We start from the raw sequence: 20,899 nt of genomic DNA, 5'->3' as shown, positions 1-20,899 counted from the left end.
TAAAAAGAAGGATATATAGTTAGTAGCTAGTTTGGTTTATACGTTGGCATGACAATCGTCGGTGAGGACTCTATTTGACTTTGTTCATCATTTAAGAAACCCAAAAGAAATAGGAATCCAACCTCTTAGTTGTTGCATTCAACCTCTCCCCTTTCCAAGCTCATCTAAAAGAGTAAGCCCCACACCAGTCTTGCCTACTCTTTCTGGTCTTCCAACCACTATCATTCTGAATCTGTTGCATTCAAACACATCTCTCTCTCTCTCTCTCTCTCTCTCTCTCTCTCTCTCACAGCAAAGCATGTCCATATGGTATGATAATTTAATTGTGGAGAAGGGTAGTTATGTCGTAATTAATGACATTTACAGTGTTATAGATTATATATAATTAACCATCTCTATTTCTCTGTCTCGAAGCTTATCGTTTCTTCAACCCCATTAAAAGCCTCTGCAAATACCTAGTCTAACTATTCAAGTAGTTGCTTAGTGTTCAAGAACTTGAATGTCTTCACGGCCCACGAGACGAAGAAATCCAATTCAACAGTTCAATCCATTGGTGGTGGCAGGGTATTAACATGGTGGAGGCAATAGGCTTACAATTAGAAGAAGCCGCCATCTTCATTAAATCACTTCTCTTGATCTCTCTAGCCTATCTAATTGTGGCGGTATCAGCCTTTTTCACAAGAGACACACGTTGACATCGAGATTCTTTCATCTGTTGCAGCAGATATGGCAACAGGGACTTCCGTTTTATCTCTTCCTGTTCTGTTGTTCATGTTGATGATGAGTTTCCAGTCTCTGTTGGTTTCTTGCATGGAAGGGAGCCAACGAGCTGACTCTCCGACTCTGACAGTGCTTTTGAAAGTGAAGGAATCGTTCGTCAAAGACCCATTAAATGTGTTGGAAGGATGGTCTGCAGACAACCCAGATTTCTGTAGTTGGAGAGGAGTTTCCTGTAGGGTCAACTCGGTCGATGGCTCCTCTCAAGTATTGGGTCTTAACCTGTCCGACTCGTTACTTGCGGGCTCACTTTCTCCCTCACTCGGTAGCTTACCTTACCTGCTCCACCTCGACCTCTCCTCCAACCTACTCTCAGGACCCATCCCACCTCACCTCGCTAACCTCACATCACTTGTCTCTTTGCTCCTCTTCTCCAACCAACTCACCGGTTCAATTCCAACAGAACTCGGCTCACTCACTAGTCTCCAAGTCCTTAGGATCGGTGACAACGGTCTCACAGGACCAATTCCTAGTTCTTTCGGTGAACTCCCCAAGTTGGTCACTCTTGGTTTAGCCTCTTGTAGCCTCACTGGTCGGATTCCTCCAGATCTAGGGCGACTCGGACGAGTTCAGAACCTAATTTTGCAACAGAACCAACTCGAAGGCCCGATTCCATCGGAGCTTGGGAACTGCTCTAGCGTCATTGTCATCACCGCTGCTCTCAACAATCTCACGGGACCAATACCTGGCGAATTGGGTCGGCTCAACAACCTTCAAATTCTCAACCTCGCCAACAATACTCTCTCCGGCAAACTTCCTGATGAGCTGGGTGAGTTGAGTCAACTCGTTTATCTCAATTTTTTGGGGAACCGCCTTGATGGTCCAATTCCCAAGTCTCTCTCCAAGTTGGGTAGTCTTCAAACTCTCGATTTGTCCGTGAACAAGCTCACCGGAGGAATCCCTGAAGAATTTGGCGAATTGGGTGAGCTCATTTACTTGGTGCTTTCAATGAACGAGCTTTCTGGTGTTCTGTCTGGAAAAATCTGTTCAAACACAACCAGTTTAGAATATTTGGTTTTGTCTGATAATGGGTTTGTCAGGAAGATTACATCTGGGTTCAGGGATTGCAAGTCGTTGAAAAGATTAGATCTTTCTGATAACAAACTTGAGGGATCGATACCCAGGGAACTGTTTGAGCTACTGAATCTGACTGATCTTTTATTGAACAACAACAGCTTGGTGGGCTCAATTCCTCCATTCATTGGGAACCTCAGTAATCTTCAAACACTCTCTCTGTTCCATAATAATTTAAATGGTGGTCTGCCTCCTGAGATTGGGAAGCTCGGGAAGCTTGAAATCCTCTACCTCTATGAGAATCAGCTATCGGGGGAGATCCCTTTGGAGATAGGTAATTGTTCCAGCCTGCAGATGATTGATTTTTATGGAAATCAGTTCACAGGGAGTATTCCAATCACCATTGGAAAGCTGAAGGAATTGAATTTTCTTGATTTCAGACAGAATGGTCTCACTGGTGCAATTCCTGCCACCTTGGGTAACTGTCAACAACTAACTGTCATAGATTTGGCAGATAATAGTCTCACTGGTGGTATCCCGGCAACCTTCGGATTGCTTGAATCCTTGCAGCTGTTCATGCTTTACAACAATTCTCTTGAAGGTAGTCTTCCAGAAGAACTAGTGAATATTGCCAACCTGACAAGGGTGAACCTTTCTAATAATAGATTGAATGGTAGCATTACTGCATTGTGTAGCTCACGTTCTCTTCTTTCTTTTGATCTCACTAACAATTCTTTTAACCATGAAATTCCTCCCCAGTTGGGCCATTCGCCTGCTCTTCAAAGGCTTCGGTTGGGCAGCAACCAATTTACCGGAAAAATTCCTTCAACCTTGGGAGAGATCAGGGAGCTCTCACTCCTAGACCTTTCTTATAATTTACTCAGTGGAGTGATACCTGTGGAACTCTCCCTATGCAAGAAACTCACCCATATTGATCTGAACAATAACCTTCTTAATGGAATAATCCCAACTTGGCTGGGAAGCTTGCCTCAGTTGGGTGAGCTAAAGCTCTCCTCGAATTCATTTGCTGGCCCTCTCCCTCGAGAACTATTCAAATGCTCCAATCTCCTAGTACTTTCTCTTGACAAAAATTCACTATACGGGACCATTCCTCCTGAAATTGGAGATCTTTCATCCCTCAATGCCCTCGACCTCAGCCACAACCGATTCTCCGGGCTTATCCCTCCAGCTATTGGCAATTTGAGCAAACTATATGAGCTCTGGCTCTCATGGAACAGCTTCAGTGGCGGAATACCAATTGAACTTTCAGAACTCCAAAATCTGCAGAGTGTGTTGGATCTCAGCCACAACAATCTTACTGGTGACATCCCACCATCTATTGGGACATTGTCTAAACTTGAAGTGCTTGATTTATCTCACAATGAGCTTGTTGGGGAAGTCCCTCTCCAAATTGGAGAAATGAGCAGCTTAGTCAAGCTTGACCTTTCCTACAACAGTCTCAGTGGGCAATTGGACAAGGAATTCTTACATTGGCCAGCCGAAACCTTTGTTGGAAACCTTGGCTTGTGTGGAAGCCCACTTCAGCCCTGTGAGAACTCCTCCAGTGGGCATCACTCTGGCCCCAGAACAGAATCAGTGGTAGCAATCACAGCGGCCTCAACTGCAGTTGCTGTTGTTCTCTTAATACTGACGCTTGTGCGTCTGTTGAAAAACCATCACCGATCTCTCAGGAGCGCATACGAAGTGAACTGTGCAGACTCTTTGACTTCCTCACGACCACGGCGTCGATTACTCTTCCATGGTGGCTCCACAAGGCGAGAATTCAAATGGGAAGACATCATGCAAGCCACTAACAATCTCAGCGATGAGTACATGGTTGGATCAGGTGGGTCAGGAAAGATATATAAGGCAGATTTACCCAATGGAGAGGTAGTAGCAATCAAGAAGATGTTGAGAAAAGATGATCTACTGCTGGATAAGAGCTTTGCCAGGGAGATTCGGACCCTTGGCAGGATAAGGCACAGGCGTATAGTGAAGTTGATGGGATACTGCAGTAACAAAGGAACAGAAATAAATCTGTTGATATACGAGTACATGGAGAATGGAAGTGTGTGGGATTGTTTGCACAAGCCATTTCTCAGTGGGGAGGAGAAGAAGAAGAATACCTTTGATTGGGAAGTGCGATTGAAGATAGCAGAAGGATTAGCACAGGGTATAGAATATCTCCACCATGATTGCAACCCAAAGATCATTCACAGAGACATTAAGTCGAGCAATGTGCTACTTGATTCCAATATGGAAGCACATTTGGGTGATTTTGGGCTGGCAAAGACACTTACAGAAAACCATGATTCTTCGAATACCGAATCGAATTCCTGGTTCGCTGGCTCTTACGGTTACATAGCTCCAGGTACTACTAAATCTTAACTGCTATTTGTATATATTCTTTTTTTCTTTTTTTTTTCAAAACTATTCAATCCATGAAAAAAAACTGTTTCCAGTCTAAATATTTATCTAGATTGATTGAATGGTTATAGCTTCCACATCAACATCTTATTTTGGATTACTAATGCTGATTCTCTTACCTTGGTGTCTCACAGAGTATGCATACTCGTTCAAGCCGACGGAGAAGAGTGATGTGTATAGCATGGGTATTGTGTTAATGGAACTTGTGAGTGGACGGATGCCAACTGATAGGATCTTCGGAGTAGATATGGACATGGTGAGGTGGGTTGAATCATTTATTGACATGCCGGGACCTGGCCGAGAGGAACTAATTGATCCTTCATTGAAACCGCTCTTACCCAACGAAGAATGTGCAGTGTTCCAAGTGCTCGATGTTGCACTGCAGTGCACAAGAACCATCCCAGCAGAGAGACCAACATCTCGGCAAGTGTGTGACATCTTCCGTCACATATCTAACACTAGGAAGTTTCAATGTGAGAAGAAGATTTCAACACCATAAGGCATAAACATTATAGATGAAACTGAATAATGCTTGATTGCTTTCTATACATCACAGAATTCAACTCCGGCAGAGCTTTCCGTTTTCACTGTTTCAGTTTTTGTCCCTGCAATTCTATTATTTCCTCGCCGTTGCACTTCAATACTTACACAGCTTGCTTATATTGTAATGTAACCATGCTCTTTCTTCTATGATTTATACATTAAATATGAACAGTGATATAAGGAGTAAAGGGAAAGAATGCCCGGTGCCAACCCTCCACCAACTCTGGAAAATTTTCCCCAGCCAATCTCAACTCAAGTTATTCATTAATCTTCTTTGAGAGCTCAGCATCAAATTCATCCGGTCATCCCAGGGAAGGAGAAGAAGAGACTGGCCTCAACTTTTGAGCATTGGACCGCAGCGTACTTCATAAAGGGGAGGTGTCATAATATCAAGAACAAGAAGATTCTTCGTGTCAACACTAACATTGCTTCTTAGTTGTGTCTCTAGGCGAACAAAGAGTTTTTTTCTGGAATTTATAGTGCAGAAAGAGTGTGGATTAACTGCTCGGACCATCTCCATTTCATGTTAACAGTACAGATATGGTTAGACAAGGGAAAAGGAATTTTCAGAGCTGTGATTTCCAGGCTAATCTCCTCAAATAATTCGATAACAGGTTGTGCTCTTTCCATAAGGCAGAAGTTATGTCAACAAATGCCCTTTCAAGGCTTCATATCTTGATTTTTAAAATGGACAAACATTTTGGGACAATCAAAAACCTCAAATAGGACTATGTGGGAAGAAGGGAATATCATTGACGGGTAGGAAAGGAAAGTAGAGTTTACGACATAGCAGACCCAGAAAGGAGTTCATTAGACTTTTGTTCAAAGCATTGCTCTGTTTAACAAACACAGAGCTGCTGAAGTATAACTCCACACAATAATGGATCTTTGGGATATGATAACAACCACAAGGTTTCTGTTGTCCTTCCCAATAAGCATTCATCCACTTAGTCCAGTCCAGGGTTTAAATTTTAAAGTTGTCTTTAATAAATAGTCGACACAGTCCAAATTACAATTTCAGATATTAAAGCTGTCCTTAATAAACAGTCAAACACAGTCCAAATTACAAAATACCGGATGTGCCCCACTTTATGGAAGGGATCTTTGGTGTAGAACTAGGATTCAACTAGGTCTAGGGTTTATTCCAATGGAACTAGGAATATCAATTACGTAGAAAGGACCAGCGAAATTGAAATTTGATTTTGAAGATTCATAATAGAACAAAATTCCAGGACTCAATAACAATGGGATACTTTTAAATCAAGATCAAAACATTGGATTGGTTTGAAACTTTGACCAACTGATCAATAAAGACTATGTTCCCAACCGCTGGAATGGATCAGATTCCATTGATCTGTAATGAATTGCAATAGATCAAGTTGGAGGTCTGATCCTAAAAGCCTATGGACTAGAAACTCCATTTAACAGCTGATAAGAACTCCCAACTGAGCAAAAATTTGATTTTGAAGATTCAAATAGAACAAAAATTCTAGGACTCAATAACAATGGGATACTTTTAGATCAAGATTAAAACACTCCATGGGTTCGAAACTCTGATCGTCTGATCAATAGAGACTATGATCCTAACCGCTGGAATGGATCAGATTCCACTGATCTGTAATGAATTGCAATGGATCAAGTTGGAGCTCTGATCCTGAAAACCTATGGAATAGAAACTCCATTAACAGTTGATAAGAGCTCCCAACTGAGCAGAGAATCGAGATTAAGTCTCTAACTTTTGGTAGCTCATAATTAAACAATAAGTGAATATGAAATGAACAGCCAGCAATGATAATGGTCAGATTTTAGAAACTAAAACAGAGGTGTCAAGTGATGACCTAACTGCGTAACAGAACTCTGAACAGGAAGGAGGAAATCCCAAACAGGCTAATAAGTAAGAACACAGGAATCAACCAGAGGAAGAATCCACTCTTTAAATAGTAAAACCACCATATGGGTGCTGAAAAACGAAAACTTTGAATATTACTGCTAAAGATCATATGCCTCAATGGGTGGGTTCATAATGCTTAGATAGACTATCAGAACCTGACTCCTACCAGGATTGAAATTAGCTAAATTCAACTACTAATCAAACTGACTACTTAATTTCATAATAAAAGACTAAAAAATAGCAGAAAACAACTAATTAAAGACTAATTTATGACTAGTTTACACTAACTGACTCTCATACTTCTGCTACCATTAGGACTTCCAAACCACCCCATGAAAGGGCTATTTAGGCATAGTTTTTTGCCCTATTTGACCCATGCAAGAGGGTCTTCTTCCTGCTGCTTCTGGCAGCTGGCTGCTGCATCAGTCTTGACTCTCTGATTTTACAGGCGCATGACCTTGGTATTTCCCACGTATTAATTCAAACTGTTATAAACACGGCATCTACTTGAAATGGGCAGTATTTGAAGAGTGCAATTAAAGAATAGTAGATTTGCTCTTACCATTACTTTTATATTTTCTGATTTAACTTTATTTTTCTCCATTAGCATTTCAATGCATTGCAGAGTCTTGCACAGGGCTTAAGCTAATTCAGTAATCTTTTGGGGGTGGGGAATGGACAATATTACAAACAGCAATCCAAGAGATAAGATAAAGTGAATTGTCTGTGTCTATAACCCGAAAGGATGAACCAGCTTAGAGGCTCCACATGTGCAGCCAAACAGTCCAGCAAACTAAGATCACAGAGGTGCTAATCTTCATCAGCATCTGCAAAAGCGGAAACAAGATTAATCAATGAGTTGGAGGAATATTCCACAGATTTAATATAATAGCCCCTTTTCTCTAATAAATGAAATTCCCAAATATCTAGGATTGAGCCCCATTAAAGTGCAAAAGTACTCTCCAATTAGTGTTCATTAACAATCTTCCCTCTTCAGGGGAAAATGTGAAACCAAATTTGAACTACTAGAAAATGCAGAAAAAATTTTAACTAGCAAAATCAGTGTACATAAATGATCATTCAACTTGATTACCAAAAAGAAGATGGTTATCCAACTCTATGGCATCCTTAGTCCACCCCCGCCAAAAAGAAAAAGACATCTGATGCAGACCAAAAGTGGATCTAATGGTGATGGGTTCAATGGAAGAAAAGGAGGACGAGGAGAATATAGGAGCTTGGGTGAAGCAAGGAAGGCAACAGCCTCAATATTATTAAATCAACTAAATTTCATTCATCAAATCATGGGCTGTAGTGCAGCCTTACAATCTTATTTAAAACTACTAAATTGAATCATAGTGACTATAGAAAAATCTGTCAATATAGGATTCTTTCCTAAATAAGGTAACAAGAAAGAAATGTACATAGGCAAGGAACCCTCCTATACGCAACCTAGAAAAGGGGAATTTCCTATTGCATTGTGACTTTGATTAAGGAAGAATAAATAGCTGGAATTAAGGATACTACACCATCATACCTTAACAATATAAAAATATAATAAGAAAGAAAAGGGCATACCAGTGCACGAGGCTCCCGGGGAGGGTCATAATGTACGCAGTCTTACCCGCGCTTTGCAGAGAGGCTGTTTCCTAACTCAAATTCGTGACCACTTGGTCACAACGGAGCAACCTTACCATTGCACCAAGGTCCACTATATATATATATATATATATATATTATAAAAATAAATAAAAAATAAAAATATATATAGAGAGAGAGAGAAATATCTTCTTATACTAACTCACAACTTTTGGTAGAGAAGGACTCTTGAAATTCAGGAACTCTATAACCACAAGCTATAAGAACTCCAACAAATGGGTCTCTATCTTCCCACTACTATCACTAGGACACTTAAAACAAAAACCTTGAAACAATTATTAAAAAAAAATAGAAAAAAAATGTATCTAACGTACATTATTACAATCAATCCAAGTTACAAAGTACAAATCAAAGGCCCAAAATAAAATATCAAACCACATCCAAGTGTGGTCATCATGCTCATGCATCATATCATGATGATAGTAAAAGCACCACTTGGCTCGCCATTATGCCGTTCACAAAGTGATAACCATAAGAAAGCATTTGGCATGATGCCACCATAAAACTCAGATGATGAGCAAGAGCATGTGGTGTTGCATTATGACATGAATCTGCAAAAGTTGAAGTCTTCCAACTTTGTGAATAAAAACATGATACGATAATGACAACATATACATTTTCTTTCATATTTATTGAAAGACAAGGCAATTTTATCTTCTTTTTTTAATATATATATATATATATCCATTAAAAAAACTAAAAAAAAAAAATTAAAGGAAATTGTCATTTATTTATTTTGTATTGAATAACAAGTTTTATTAAGGGAAAGGGAGGAGGGAAGGAAAATACCGACTAACCGCCTTACTTGTAACAAAAGCAAGAACTGCAATGATCAGGGCACACAGAAAAAAAATAAAAATTGGAAAATGAGCATTCCCAATATATCAACACCCTCTCCTAGTCACCAGGCAGAAACAACCAAACACATCGGTAACCAACCTCACCCAACCCCACCCCCCCCCCCCAAAAAAAAAGAAAAAAAAAGACCACCTAGCATTGGTCCATTCATCTTCAAGAGAATTGTCACATCTTGGTATACAGCAAAAGAATATTTTCACACAAACAAGAAAAATGATAGGCCTTGCTGATGAAGTAGAGAAGCCACATGATCACTTCCAAGACCCAATTAAACAAGACTGAAATGGTGTTTGGCATCTTCCATAACCAAATTGCCAACCCCAAACCCAACGGAATTTTGGAGTCCATAAGAATTACTATGTACTCCACCCATTCAGATAAAATAAAATAAACTAAAAGATTACATCCTATAGTCTACCAGCCCCCTTTGGACCAAAAAACCGAGTTGGGCCGCTTGATTCTCGGATAAGGCCTCCAAAAGAGGGTTGTTCTGGTCCAGCCAGGCTATAGCCTCTACATCAAAAGGTCTCTACATTAGTACATATTGGAGATGGGCTTGGTGAGTCCCAACCACTAATACCATCAACTTCCTTACCATACATATTTTTATTATATCCTAGTCATTCTCAAAGCCCTCTCATTTTTCCTATGAAAGCATTCTTACTACAGAACAAAAATTCAACTCAACAAAGCATTATCCCAACTGAATAAGTCAACTACATGAATCCTGTTTCACCATTATCATATTTGTTATTTAACTCAAAGCCATCCATATATTTTCTAATCATATCTCCCTGAGTCAGTTTCGTCCTACCATTTAAAAGGGCCTGCTTATGGTACTATACTAAATCTAAAGACATTGAAAAACTTCCAAAGCTTCCATTAATATATAAATAATTTAGGGCCCATCTTGTTGTAACCCTGACATTTTTCGCCTTTGGAAATGTGTTTTGGGTCCTCCAAATTGAAGACAAATTGTGTAATATTTCCTTTTATTACTTTCACCACTTGATTGATGAAATAGGTTGGAATGGGGGTCATTCTGGTAACTTTCATTCCAAGTCAGCTCCCCTTCCTCCTTCCAATCAAAGAGAGAAATTTAGGGATTGAGTTTCTGTAGAAGTGGTGGTTTGCCATCTCGTTTGCCTGCTCTAAAACATCAAAGATTTCTCAGCAGCCATTTCACAGCTTTCTATGCTGTTCTTAAATGAAATCTTGAAGGATCCCATAAAAGAAAAACCTCATCCATAACGGGGGTGGGTTTCTGATGTACATAACCCAACCATGTCCTGCTCTCCACACATTCTAAATCGCATCAACACTGCTCATTCACATCATTCAATCTTTGTTTTTCCCAAGCATAATGTGGAACAGCCATCCTCTTCCCATACCAGTAAAACAGCCCACTCTTGTTCTGGTTTCTCCCATATGATCATATTTAACCATTCTACAACCTACAGCTCGGTAAACCAAGACTACATCCTATACTTTCTTCCTCCCATATTCCTCCCTTCAAACAGGTGATTGTGAAATTGTATTGAGAAAAGAGTACAAATACGGACAAGAGCACGTCAACTGTACATTAAGATAACATAAAATGAATCCCAAAAAATCCATCTCAGAATTATGAATTCATCTGGTTTGATCAGGCAAGTCCAGCACCAATAACATTTTTATTCAATTAAACTAACTTTAAAAGCTACAGTATAAAACAATGAGATTTAAGCGATTTACTAAGAGTTTTAGCTGATAAATTTTTGGAGTCTGGATAGAGAGAAGGCACTGCAGCTGTTGTTTGCGGAACCAATCTGAACACAGCACATGTTCATGAGTTTCTAAAGTTTTTTCAGTATTTGATTGACAGGTGGGTCTAAACTCTTGTGGTGAGTGGATGTCAAGTTGTTTCTCTATTCCTGGTGGATGGTTTGCCAGCTGATTTTTAAGTAGCTGATGAGGCCTTCACCAAAGCAAACCATTAAAAATCCAAATGGTGTGCTGAAAAACTCGCAAGTCCCCTCCCTGGTTGACGAATGAAAAATTAATTATGTGCAAGGGGACGCAAAACTAAATCCAGTACTTAGAAATTTCTCTTCCAAAGCATTGCTAGGCCTGTTCAGTGGCTCCTCTAAGCTACAGAGAGGAAAGTCCGGACCGATTTAAATATAGGATTGAGTAAGTCAGACACGATACTTGTGATTGATAATCGATTCATTTAAATTCACAGGACCACGGACAGGATTGAAACCACAGCAACTGAAAAAGAACGGAAAAAGTAAAAATCTGAGAAGAATTAAACGTACCAAGATAACGGCGCTCATTAGCAGCCTTAGCCTTCTCAAGCATCTTGTCAAGATCCTCCTGAAGCTTGGCATCCCATTTGACGAGCTGGTTCGCGAAGATTGCGCCGAGGCCCATCCCTAAAACGTGCTCCCATGGATCTAGAACCGAATCCAATGAAGCACACAACAACATGAGAAAGACAAAGACAGGCCAAGAATCTGAAACGATTTACATTAGGGATCTAAATAGTTCTTTCTTTCCGAAGTCTTAATTACTTACGCCTCATCAAGGGAAGTTTACGGAGGCCATTAGAGTACACCTGGGTGCCGAAACCCAGCAGAACTCCAATCACTGTTGCGCTCGCCGGCATTTCCTCTAAAAGCTTTGCTCTCTCTCTCTCTCTCTCTCGGGGCCCTAGGAGGCGGTTTCTATCTCCAGCGTTTCTCACGAAATGACGAAATCAATTGCTGTACTAAATCCCTTCCCCCCCCCCCCCCCCCCGGCGAATGGGAAAACAGCCCTGTCTTACTGGCGCAGGAAACGCTCAGTGATGGTGGTCGAAAAGACGATGCTGCCCGTGCCCAGATGCCGGTGCTTTAGCGTTACACCTTCATTGGTCCCATAGGCTGATGTTTCGTACACGACCCTAGTTATTAAATTCTCCAAATTATTCACAAATAATTCTTGTCAAATATAATTTTATAGAATTTTACGAATAAATATATCCAAATTCGAATCAAATAAAAAATTCTCAAATTTTATAGACTTTTTTAAAATTTACGTATAATTCAACCAAATCGAATTTTATCATAATTATAACCTAACTTTATCCCATGTTAAAAATAAAAAAAATAAAAAACGTTATCTTAAATAAGTCAATAAACCTTTAAAAAATAGTGTGGTTATTATGCATTTATTATCCTAATGTTACTCTTCTTCTTTTTTTTAATAGAAACCGACAAAGCTTATCTTTCCTAAGATAATCTCTTACACTTCTACAAAAAAATAAAAATAAAAATCGCTCACCTCATTTTGGTTTGACTAAGTCTTATAGTCGTTACTTTCTCTCTCTCTGGTTTTTATGGTGAACATGCATAGTGGGTGACGTGGGTCTAACTGAATTTGTTCTCAGTCCCCTCTCTCAGTCTCTCTTTCTCTAATTCAATTATTTGAGTAATAGGAAATGAATAATTAAATTTTAATTTTAAATTTTTATATCATTTGTATGTTATGTACATATGATAATCGATAGATAATATGAAACAAGTATTGCAAATATTAAAAATAACATCCGATTTTTTTTCCGCTTTTTATTTTTGTAAATGAATAATTCTCGAATCCAAATCAGAACTCGAATTTTATTATCTCTGCTTTTTTGACCGATATTTTGATCGAATCGTTGAATTAATGAAACGCATTAATCCTCTCTCTCTCTCTCTCTCTACTCAATTGGTTGAGCCACTAGCTCCAATAAAGCTATGATATGACCAACCCTCCCACAATAACCATATAAAGATGGACATGGATTCCCTCTAACTCCCCAATGTGCCCAATTTGCATAGGATGACTGGTGCATTTAAGAGGTCCTAATTTCCATAGAGAAATGGAAGACTTAGATCCTCTCTAGCAGGACCAACAAGAAACAAAATAGGAGAGAGAGAGAAAGTGGAACCCTGGAGAGGATCTAAATCTGAAACGGTTACTTTTCCTTAGGCAGTGTTTAGTAGCCAAAAGAAGAAAAGAAAAGAAAAAAAGTACAAACCAAGATAAGATTCTTGCCAAAAACACAAGAAAACATCATAAAATTAAAAAAAAAATTATTTTATTTTATTTTCTTCTCTTCTAATGGTGATCAAACATACATACATTTTTATATTTTCTCACCATTTCATTTATTTTCTTCTCTTCTCTTTTCTTTACTTTTTTAGATTATTTTTTCTTTTTTTTTCTTTTCTTGGTTACCAAACATAGCATTAAGGAAAGAGATATACCTATAAAAAATCATTATGTAATTTTTTTTTATACTATTTTCTTTTCTTTCTTGGTTACCAAACAGCCTCAGTTATATTGTTGCCACTTCCTACAAAGCTAAAGGGCAAGCCAAGTGCCTCCGAGTCGGGAATTGAGAGGCAAGATGGCTTCACTCATGGCCACAGAAGCTCTCCTTGGAAACCCAAACCCTAACTATAGTTTTCCTCCTCGGCCGAAACTAGCATACCGTCCAACCACCCTAAGTTTCTCTCCTCATCGTTCCCCGAAACCGATCGGTTCAACACTCCAGAGAATTAAACCCTATAATCTGCTCAGGGTTTATGCCTCTTCCTCTGCTCTTGTAACTACTACCGAGCCATCAACAGAATCAAAACCTACTTCGACTCTTCTATCCGATTCAACACGCACAGTCACGACCGTTGTTGCAGTCGCTTTCTCTTTATCGAAATTATTTACTGATATGATTAAGGGGATTTCATTCAAAATTAAGAGAATCTGCAGGAGTCCCACACCGGAAGAGCTGGCGACGATTCAAAGCCTTCAAGGAAATCTGGTTTGTACGGTGGGACCGTTGTTCTTTGCCGCTCTCCGTGACCGTCCGAGTGGTTATTTGAACACTCCGTTGACAGTAGTTGCCGCAGGCATGGCGAAATGGCTCGATATCTATAGTGGAGTATTGATGGTGAGGGTGTTGCTTAGTTGGTTCCCTAACATTCCATGGGATCGCCAGCCTTTATCTGCAATTCGAGATTTGTGTGATCCTTACTTGAATCTCTTCCGCAATATCATTCCGCCGGTATTTGACACCTTAGATGTCAGTCCGCTTCTAGCTTTTGCCGTTTTGGGAACACTTGGTTCAATATTGAACAACAGCCGGGGATCGTATTGAGGCTTTCTGTTGAGGACCAATTATTCCTTTTTACTATTCGGTCATAAGATCATATTCAGTTCTTGGTAGATGGAAAAAGCTTCGCAGTTAGAGTAGCTTCTAATTGAGCGATATAGTCCGAGTAAGGAATGATATTTTTCCCCTTCTCTGTTTCAGTGGGGTATTTTTTTAATGCTTCTGTAATTGTTCGTCTAATAAATTATATAACATCTAGAAATGTTTGGATGTAATCTTCTTGGCATCAATAAGTATCTGATTTCTATGCTGGTGTATCAAAATAGAAATGTTAAACATCTACCTTTCTTTATCTGTCATCATAAAATTTCCAGCTCTACTATATATTTTCTAATAAATGTTGAACACTTCGTAGCTTTTGATACATGATGTTACTTGATTCGTAGAATATGTCAGCAAGCACTGGTTAGAGATTGGGCATCATCCTTTGTGTGTGTGTGTGTGTGTGTTCTGTTTTTTTAATGGATTGTTTTGGATCAGAACTAAGATTGATGAAGTATATCGCTAGGAAACAGGAATGCCAGTCTGGGAAAAGAAGAAAAGGGAAAAAAATCAGCTTGGCATAACAATTTAGCATTTTTTTTTTTTTTTTTTTTTTTTTTTGACAATTTGTTCTCATGCTTAGGTTCAATATTGCTCTTATAACTATTATACAAGTTGTTTTAATTATTGATATTTAGATTCAAGGTAAGTAGGATTCATGAAATTAACCTTTGTTAGTTCCATGACATCCACTGCGAACTAACATATATATTTTTAGGGTTGGGGTGGGGGAACTATGAAGTTTGAAGTTAAGGGGAAAAAAGCTAAATCCATCTGAATGAAATATTGCTCCTTTTCACATGAATTTATATAACGAGTTTATATTTGTATTCGTCAAATAGAAAGAAACAGCTAACAGTACAGTGGAGTCTGTTCATTTGTATGAATAATGGTTTTATTAAAGGTAAAAGGCACAAACTGGTAGTATGGGTACAGTAAAAGCAAAGGACACTGGCTTTGGGAGTAAAACATGCAAGCTACGACTTTCTCATATGTGGGCAACCTTCCATTGTCTCTGGTGAATGATATGTCATAATGGTTGCTTGTGTCATAATGGGTTTAGAAGCTACTTGTATCTCTCTTAATCATCATTGCATACTTCCGGATATCTACTTGGAAGAAGGTATTACCAGCATGGTCCTTGAATCCCAGAGAAATTTCCAATGGCAAGTTGGCAACCCATTGAAGGCCATTGAAAGTACAATCCTCACTGCTGGTCTTGGGTCTTGGCTACTTGACTATAGCCTGACACAACACTTGATCAACTGGATAGGCTTTCCGGCCAGTACTTGACAGAGATGATCTATATGGTTCTGTTCACCCCAGCTAAAATTTTTCCTTCATTCCATTCGTCAAGTCCTGATGGGAATTAGAACCCGGACTCTGTACAGGAACTAGGATTTGTTGCATGGGGTTAAATTAGGGCTGAAAGGATAGGATGGAAGTAATATGGTGTTTATGGACAGAATGTATGATCCAAATAGGTCTGATCACAGAAAATAGAAAAGGGCATTAACTCTAACACTAAGGTTCAGAAAGGTCTGAAATTGTGGTTTGAGTGGTGTTTGGGTTGGGACCTTTCAGACTACAAAACAATTTGAAATCTGTGGTGTGATGACAGGGGATGGTGGTTGTTTGGTTGTGAATATGGGCCTGAAACCGAAGTTCAACGGTGAGATCTAAGAGGGACTTATATTGGTTGAGGGTTAAAGTTGAGGTGAATCAGAGGATGTTTGAGAGAAGATACGAGTCAAACAAGTGGACTGAAAAGTATGCCCAAAACAGGGTAGCGGCATGGTAGAAGGGCTGTTAAGATAGAGAGAACATGCCAGATGTGAAGAGAATAGAAAGAGAAACTAATGCAATTGTCATTATTGTAGGTACATCTAATTATTATAAAAACTGGGGAAAATAACCTTAGTACTCAATATGATGGTTCTAATAATTGAAAGGCACTTTTCCTTTATCCCCCAAATAGTAATGATTGAAAGATTCAAACTATACTATGCCATACCATGCATAAAATGATTTTAATGTTTGCTTATTTGTGTCCATGTTTTTCCATGTGAATTTGTTTGTGTTTCGTGTCAAAGAAAGTTGTACAATTAAATGAGAGAAGGATCTACACGCTGCCCGGTTATATTGGATTTTACTTGGAAAACCAATAGCTGATAGCAAAACAATATATTTAATGAGAAAAGAAAAGATGATCCACATATTTTATGAAAAGATGTGAAAAAAAAGAACTCACAAAGGGTGTGTACTTCCTTTTCCCTAATTAAATTCATCATATCAGGATCATTTTCCTTGCGAAAGAAAAGCATTTAAGGTGTTCACGTGTAACATATTAGGAGAGAGTTGACGACTCCATTTTGTTTTATTCACGTTTTGGCTATATAGTTATGGATGCATTTGGCTAAGCTAAAAGTGTATGGAGGGCTTCTAAGCTGTAAGTGATACTTATTGCCTTTGATAAATAATGGAAGAGCGCTTATTTTCGTTAAACTCCTTTTTCCTTTCTACTGTGGTGTTGAGGATTTCTAGGATTACTCTTGCTATTTTTGAACATGTTGATTTCCTCTATTGCCCTCAAACTAAGAGTGGTAAGTTAACAAGAAGGTGGCTGCAAATTTTTTGTCTTTGCAACCTAAAGGGGTTTGACTCTTCTCATCTCTCTATGCAGCCTATGCAAGAAACTAAGAATGCCATTTGGTCTCTCCTGTGGGAGTGTAAGGCTCATCCTAAATTTATACTTCTTTTTTTTTTTTTTCCTGAATTATGTTGAAGTTATTGAATAATGAGATTGATACTGTTTTAAACACCTGTTCATAAGAGCCCAACAAATACATCCGTTCACAGAAAAATTACTGTCACTGGCACAAAATGGGATTTGTCACTGGCACAAAATGGGATTTGGCCGACATCGGATACTAAGCAAAAATAATGTTTTTTCATGCTCTATGTGAAAGAGCACCCCTGGGCCCTGGCCATCCCCGGATTACAAGGGAGGAGCAAAAATAAATTTTTTCATGCTATTTCTTGTGGAGCATTAGAAATCATTGCTTAATGTCTAATTCCCACCCAAACCCCATGAGTGCATAATGTTAATAGACAGGTAACAAAATTATGCTTGTTCTAATCTCCCACTGTGCATATTGAAGTACCTTCTAAATCATATATAATGGCCCTAGCCGAGTACCATGAGCTGCTTGTACCGAACTCATACACTATAATTTGTGATGGTAGTACCATTCTAATAACTCTGCTGAGGCGGGATGGGCTTCAATTGTTGCTTTTGCCAAAAAGTTTGTGGTTGCCTCTTTAGATTATATGTACACAGGGAGTGCATAGGAAGCAAAGGCAAGGGATTCGTTCAAAGGACTTGAAGAAACAAGACAATTAAGTGCCACAACCATCACCACTTGGACTAATTATCAAAGCCTGGTAGAAATATGAATAAGAGTATGGGTGAATGGCCTTGGGAGATTTTTTTTACTTTTCTATTGGACATAAATAAATGTAATTAAAGAGTTCACTTCTGTGTAAGACCATTAGAAAATTATCCTTAGCCCATAATTTAGCAGTACGAGCAAGACAATATTTGATAATGTAGTTTCTTCACAGTTGTTTTATAATTACCGAAAAAAAAAATTAGGTTACTAAAGAAACAAAGGTGAAAGGCCCTTGCGGCCTTGCTAGTCTCTTGTATGTCGTCGTTTCAAGGGTTTAAAGATTATAAAATCTCCTTTTTCGTTTTTTTTACAAGATTTGAGATATAGAGCCACTGTAGAAGAGAGGAAACTCGTAGGATAAATTAAGTATGTCTACATACCACAAATGAGGAACTTCTTTGGGTGGGTTAGGTTGGGGGGCGCCACATAACAGGTCAAACATGACATAAATTTTTACCAAAAAAAGAATTACGACTTAAATTTTGTGAACAGATACGCTGCATTCCATTATATCATTGGATTTGAGTCTAAAAGATTTTTAACACAACTTTTTTTCTGAATATCCAATGGAGAGAATTCCTACAGCACCCTTCCCCGTGGTGGAAGTAGGTGGCGTGCAAACTACATAACATTACTTAACCTATAGAAAGTGGAAACCTTTAATTTAATTAAGTATTTTTTATTTTTTTGGGGGTAGGGGGGAGGGGAAGGGGGAAGTTAAGGTTATTTTTCATTTTTCTTAATAGTCTAATAAAAAAAATTATATGGTTCCTCCCACCACCCCACCAAAAAAAAGGTAAAAAATAGAACAAAAATCCCACCACCCCACCAAAAAAAAGTAAAAAATAAAACAAAAAGGTCTTGATATATTCCTCATTCCTTCTCTTCCTCTGCCGGTGGCAGATACATAATACCTAACCCCATCCCTCTGTCTCTCTCTAGATTTGCCATCCACGATCCCTACAAAGTCAACCTCAGCCATTACTTGTTTGCAAATGAATAGAACACCATTTTGACTAAAAAAATAAAAATGGAATCCTTCATTGCTATAATTTTTTTTCTTTTTTTGTTAATAGAAAATGGTAATTTTCATGCCTACTGTTTTTCATTTAAATATTTTTGGTGTAATACTGTTTGAATTGGCTAGATGTTGTTATCAGGATTCTCCTAGCTGGAATTAGTAGTCAAATTTTTAAAAAGAGGCAATTAGAAGAAAGAACCAATCACATCTTGATAGTATAATATCAATTAAACAATACCCAAAAAACCGTTTAATTAATTAAAGGGATGTTTGGAGCTGAGAAGCATGCAAGTATAAGGTGGAGATATATTGAAAACCCTTCCTATTGAAACTTCCAAGGCCAAAGGACAAATTTTCTCCAAACAAAATGCCGATAAATAACGTTTTCATTTTGTATTAACTGTTAAGACAAGGTTTCTACACTTAGAGTTTATGTATGTTGCGTATCAACTTTTTTCTTTTTGGGTAATTTGTAGTGTCACCCTTTTGAGAATGCCATTATTAGAGAGACATCCCTTGCATAATATCAAATTACGCTTGCACAGTAATTAGGGGAAAGTTGGGGGTAGTCCTTTTACATGATAAGTTGGGGGAAAGTTGTTTAAGGTGGTATAAAAAATAGGAAAAAGTTTTCCCTAACCCACAGTGAAGAAAATACCCATGAATCTACTATCATTATTAGAATGTGGCTCCTCTCCATCCCTTCAACCCTATTTTAGAGTCTCACACCATCCATGGGGTGTGGTACAGCCGGATGGAGAGGATTCAGGCTCTCATTATTACTCTCCCTCCTATTTGTTAAAGTTCCAAACTATGAAGGGCATTATAGAAAAATACAATAATGGTAATTGGTCTTTCACCATGACTTGAGGAAAACTTGGTCCATAAAAATATGAAATAAATACTCTAATATCTATGGAGCTAGGTCTGAGACAAGTAGAGAAAGAGAATTAAAATCACATAAATGGTTCTTATTGGTAAAATGTCATCGACCTGAATTAATTAGTAAAAGAAGTGAGATAAAATTACATAAATTCTATATCGTATATCATCTTGTTGTTGTGATAATTTAATAAATCTCTTTCAAAGTTTAGGTTAAAATCTTAACCACTTTTCTTGCTTATTTTAGTTGAATTATTTAACAGTAAGATTGGTGTGAAAAACTCATGAAGCTCTTATTTACTTGTTTATGAAAAAAAAAAAAAACTTTTATTTAGTTGATTGAACCTAATTAAAACGTCTAAACATTATACTTTAGGATTTTTTTTTTGGGGGGGGTGGGGTTGGTGGGTGGTGTTTAATCCAAGATAGGTCCTTTGATAGACCAATAAAAAAGAAAAATTAATTGAGAGTCAAAAGCTACCAACTAAATGTTGTTGACGTTTTCATTTTAAATGAAAATGCCATGGGGGTTTGAACTGTTAAATTAAACCCCACTCAACTATTTCCTCCCCATTTACTGAACATAAATACCCATATGATTCCAATCTAACCCAAGTAATGGTCAATCATTCTCGCTCATAATCCTTATAAATTATTGCTCAAATTCATGTGGACAGTTTGGTTCATCCACCCATTGTTGAGTTATATAATAATTAAAGGCTACGAACAACTGTAATAATAACCCCTTCTTTTGGTATTTAAGAGGGAGGAAGAGAAAGCAATCAAACCATCCCTAAGTTTACAGGAATATATAAATATATATATATATATATATATTCATGCATTATGTTTGTTGCATATAAACTTGCATTCATTGAAATCTGTAAATTTAAAAGTTATCCTCTAAATTTGTTTTTTTTTTTTTTTTTTTACTCTAACTGCTTGCTCCATTAGTTAGAGATCTTCTGTCTATTATTATTATTAACTAATGTACAATCCATCATATTAAAAACAAATAACTTTTAAGTAGTGAATGATTTTTTTTTTTTTTGAAAAATTATCTTGTACCATCCTTAATTTTAAAACTTCTGTGCCATGCCACCCTAGTTTTTAAAAATATCATGTACATCCTTCATTTTGTTAACTAAATTATACTTAAA

The 20,899-nt window shown here is 37.9% G+C and overlaps 3 protein-coding genes across 3 annotated transcripts; 2 read left to right on the top strand and 1 right to left on the bottom strand.

Moving 5' to 3' along the window:
- The first annotated feature begins 588 nt into the window (after positions 1-588).
- On the top strand, positions 589-5,241 carry LOC122093634 (LRR receptor-like serine/threonine-protein kinase GSO1). Its single transcript, XM_042663995.1, has 2 exons — positions 589-4,162; positions 4,353-5,241. The coding sequence occupies exons 1-2, from the start codon at positions 727-729 to the stop codon at positions 4,715-4,717; spliced, it is 3,801 nt and encodes a 1,266-aa protein (XP_042519929.1). The 5' UTR covers positions 589-726; the 3' UTR covers positions 4,718-5,241.
- Positions 5,242-7,188: 1,947 nt separating this feature from the next.
- LOC122093561 lies at positions 7,189-11,931 on the bottom strand. The gene is made up of 3 exons (XM_042663917.1): positions 11,726-11,931; positions 11,467-11,604; positions 7,189-7,479 (listed from the first exon to the last, which is right to left on the bottom strand). The coding sequence occupies exons 1-3, from the start codon at positions 11,814-11,816 to the stop codon at positions 7,463-7,465; spliced, it is 246 nt and encodes an 81-aa protein (XP_042519851.1). The 5' UTR covers positions 11,817-11,931; the 3' UTR covers positions 7,189-7,462.
- A 1,606-nt stretch (positions 11,932-13,537) lies between these two features.
- On the top strand, positions 13,538-14,589 carry LOC122093312 (ylmG homolog protein 1-2, chloroplastic-like). The gene has a single exon (XM_042663605.1). It carries the CDS (start codon positions 13,581-13,583, stop codon positions 14,325-14,327), a length of 747 nt encoding a protein of 248 aa, XP_042519539.1. The 5' UTR covers positions 13,538-13,580; the 3' UTR covers positions 14,328-14,589.
- The last annotated feature ends 6,310 nt before the right edge of the window (positions 14,590-20,899 follow it).

Source organism: Macadamia integrifolia, chromosome 11, assembly GCF_013358625.1.
Source record: "Macadamia integrifolia cultivar HAES 741 chromosome 11, SCU_Mint_v3, whole genome shotgun sequence".
Classification (NCBI taxonomy): domain Eukaryota; kingdom Viridiplantae; phylum Streptophyta; class Magnoliopsida; order Proteales; family Proteaceae; genus Macadamia; species Macadamia integrifolia.
Note: the sequence above shows the minus strand (reverse complement) of the source record. Positions and strands in the feature narration are given on the sequence as shown.

Coding starts and splice junctions, on each gene's coding strand:
- LOC122093561 (XM_042663917.1), bottom strand. CDS start 11,816: ATGCCGGCGAGCGCAACAGTGATTGGAGTTCTGCTGGGTTTCGGCACC. Junction 11,605..11,725: donor TAAACTTCCCTTGATGAGGC/GTAAGTAATTAA, acceptor ATTCGGTTCTAG/ATCCATGGGAGCACGTTTTA.
- LOC122093312 (XM_042663605.1), top strand. CDS start 13,581: ATGGCTTCACTCATGGCCACAGAAGCTCTCCTTGGAAACCCAAACCCT.
- LOC122093634 (XM_042663995.1), top strand. CDS start 727: ATGGCAACAGGGACTTCCGTTTTATCTCTTCCTGTTCTGTTGTTCATG. Junction 4,163..4,352: donor TTACGGTTACATAGCTCCAG/GTACTACTAAAT, acceptor GGTGTCTCACAG/AGTATGCATACTCGTTCAAG.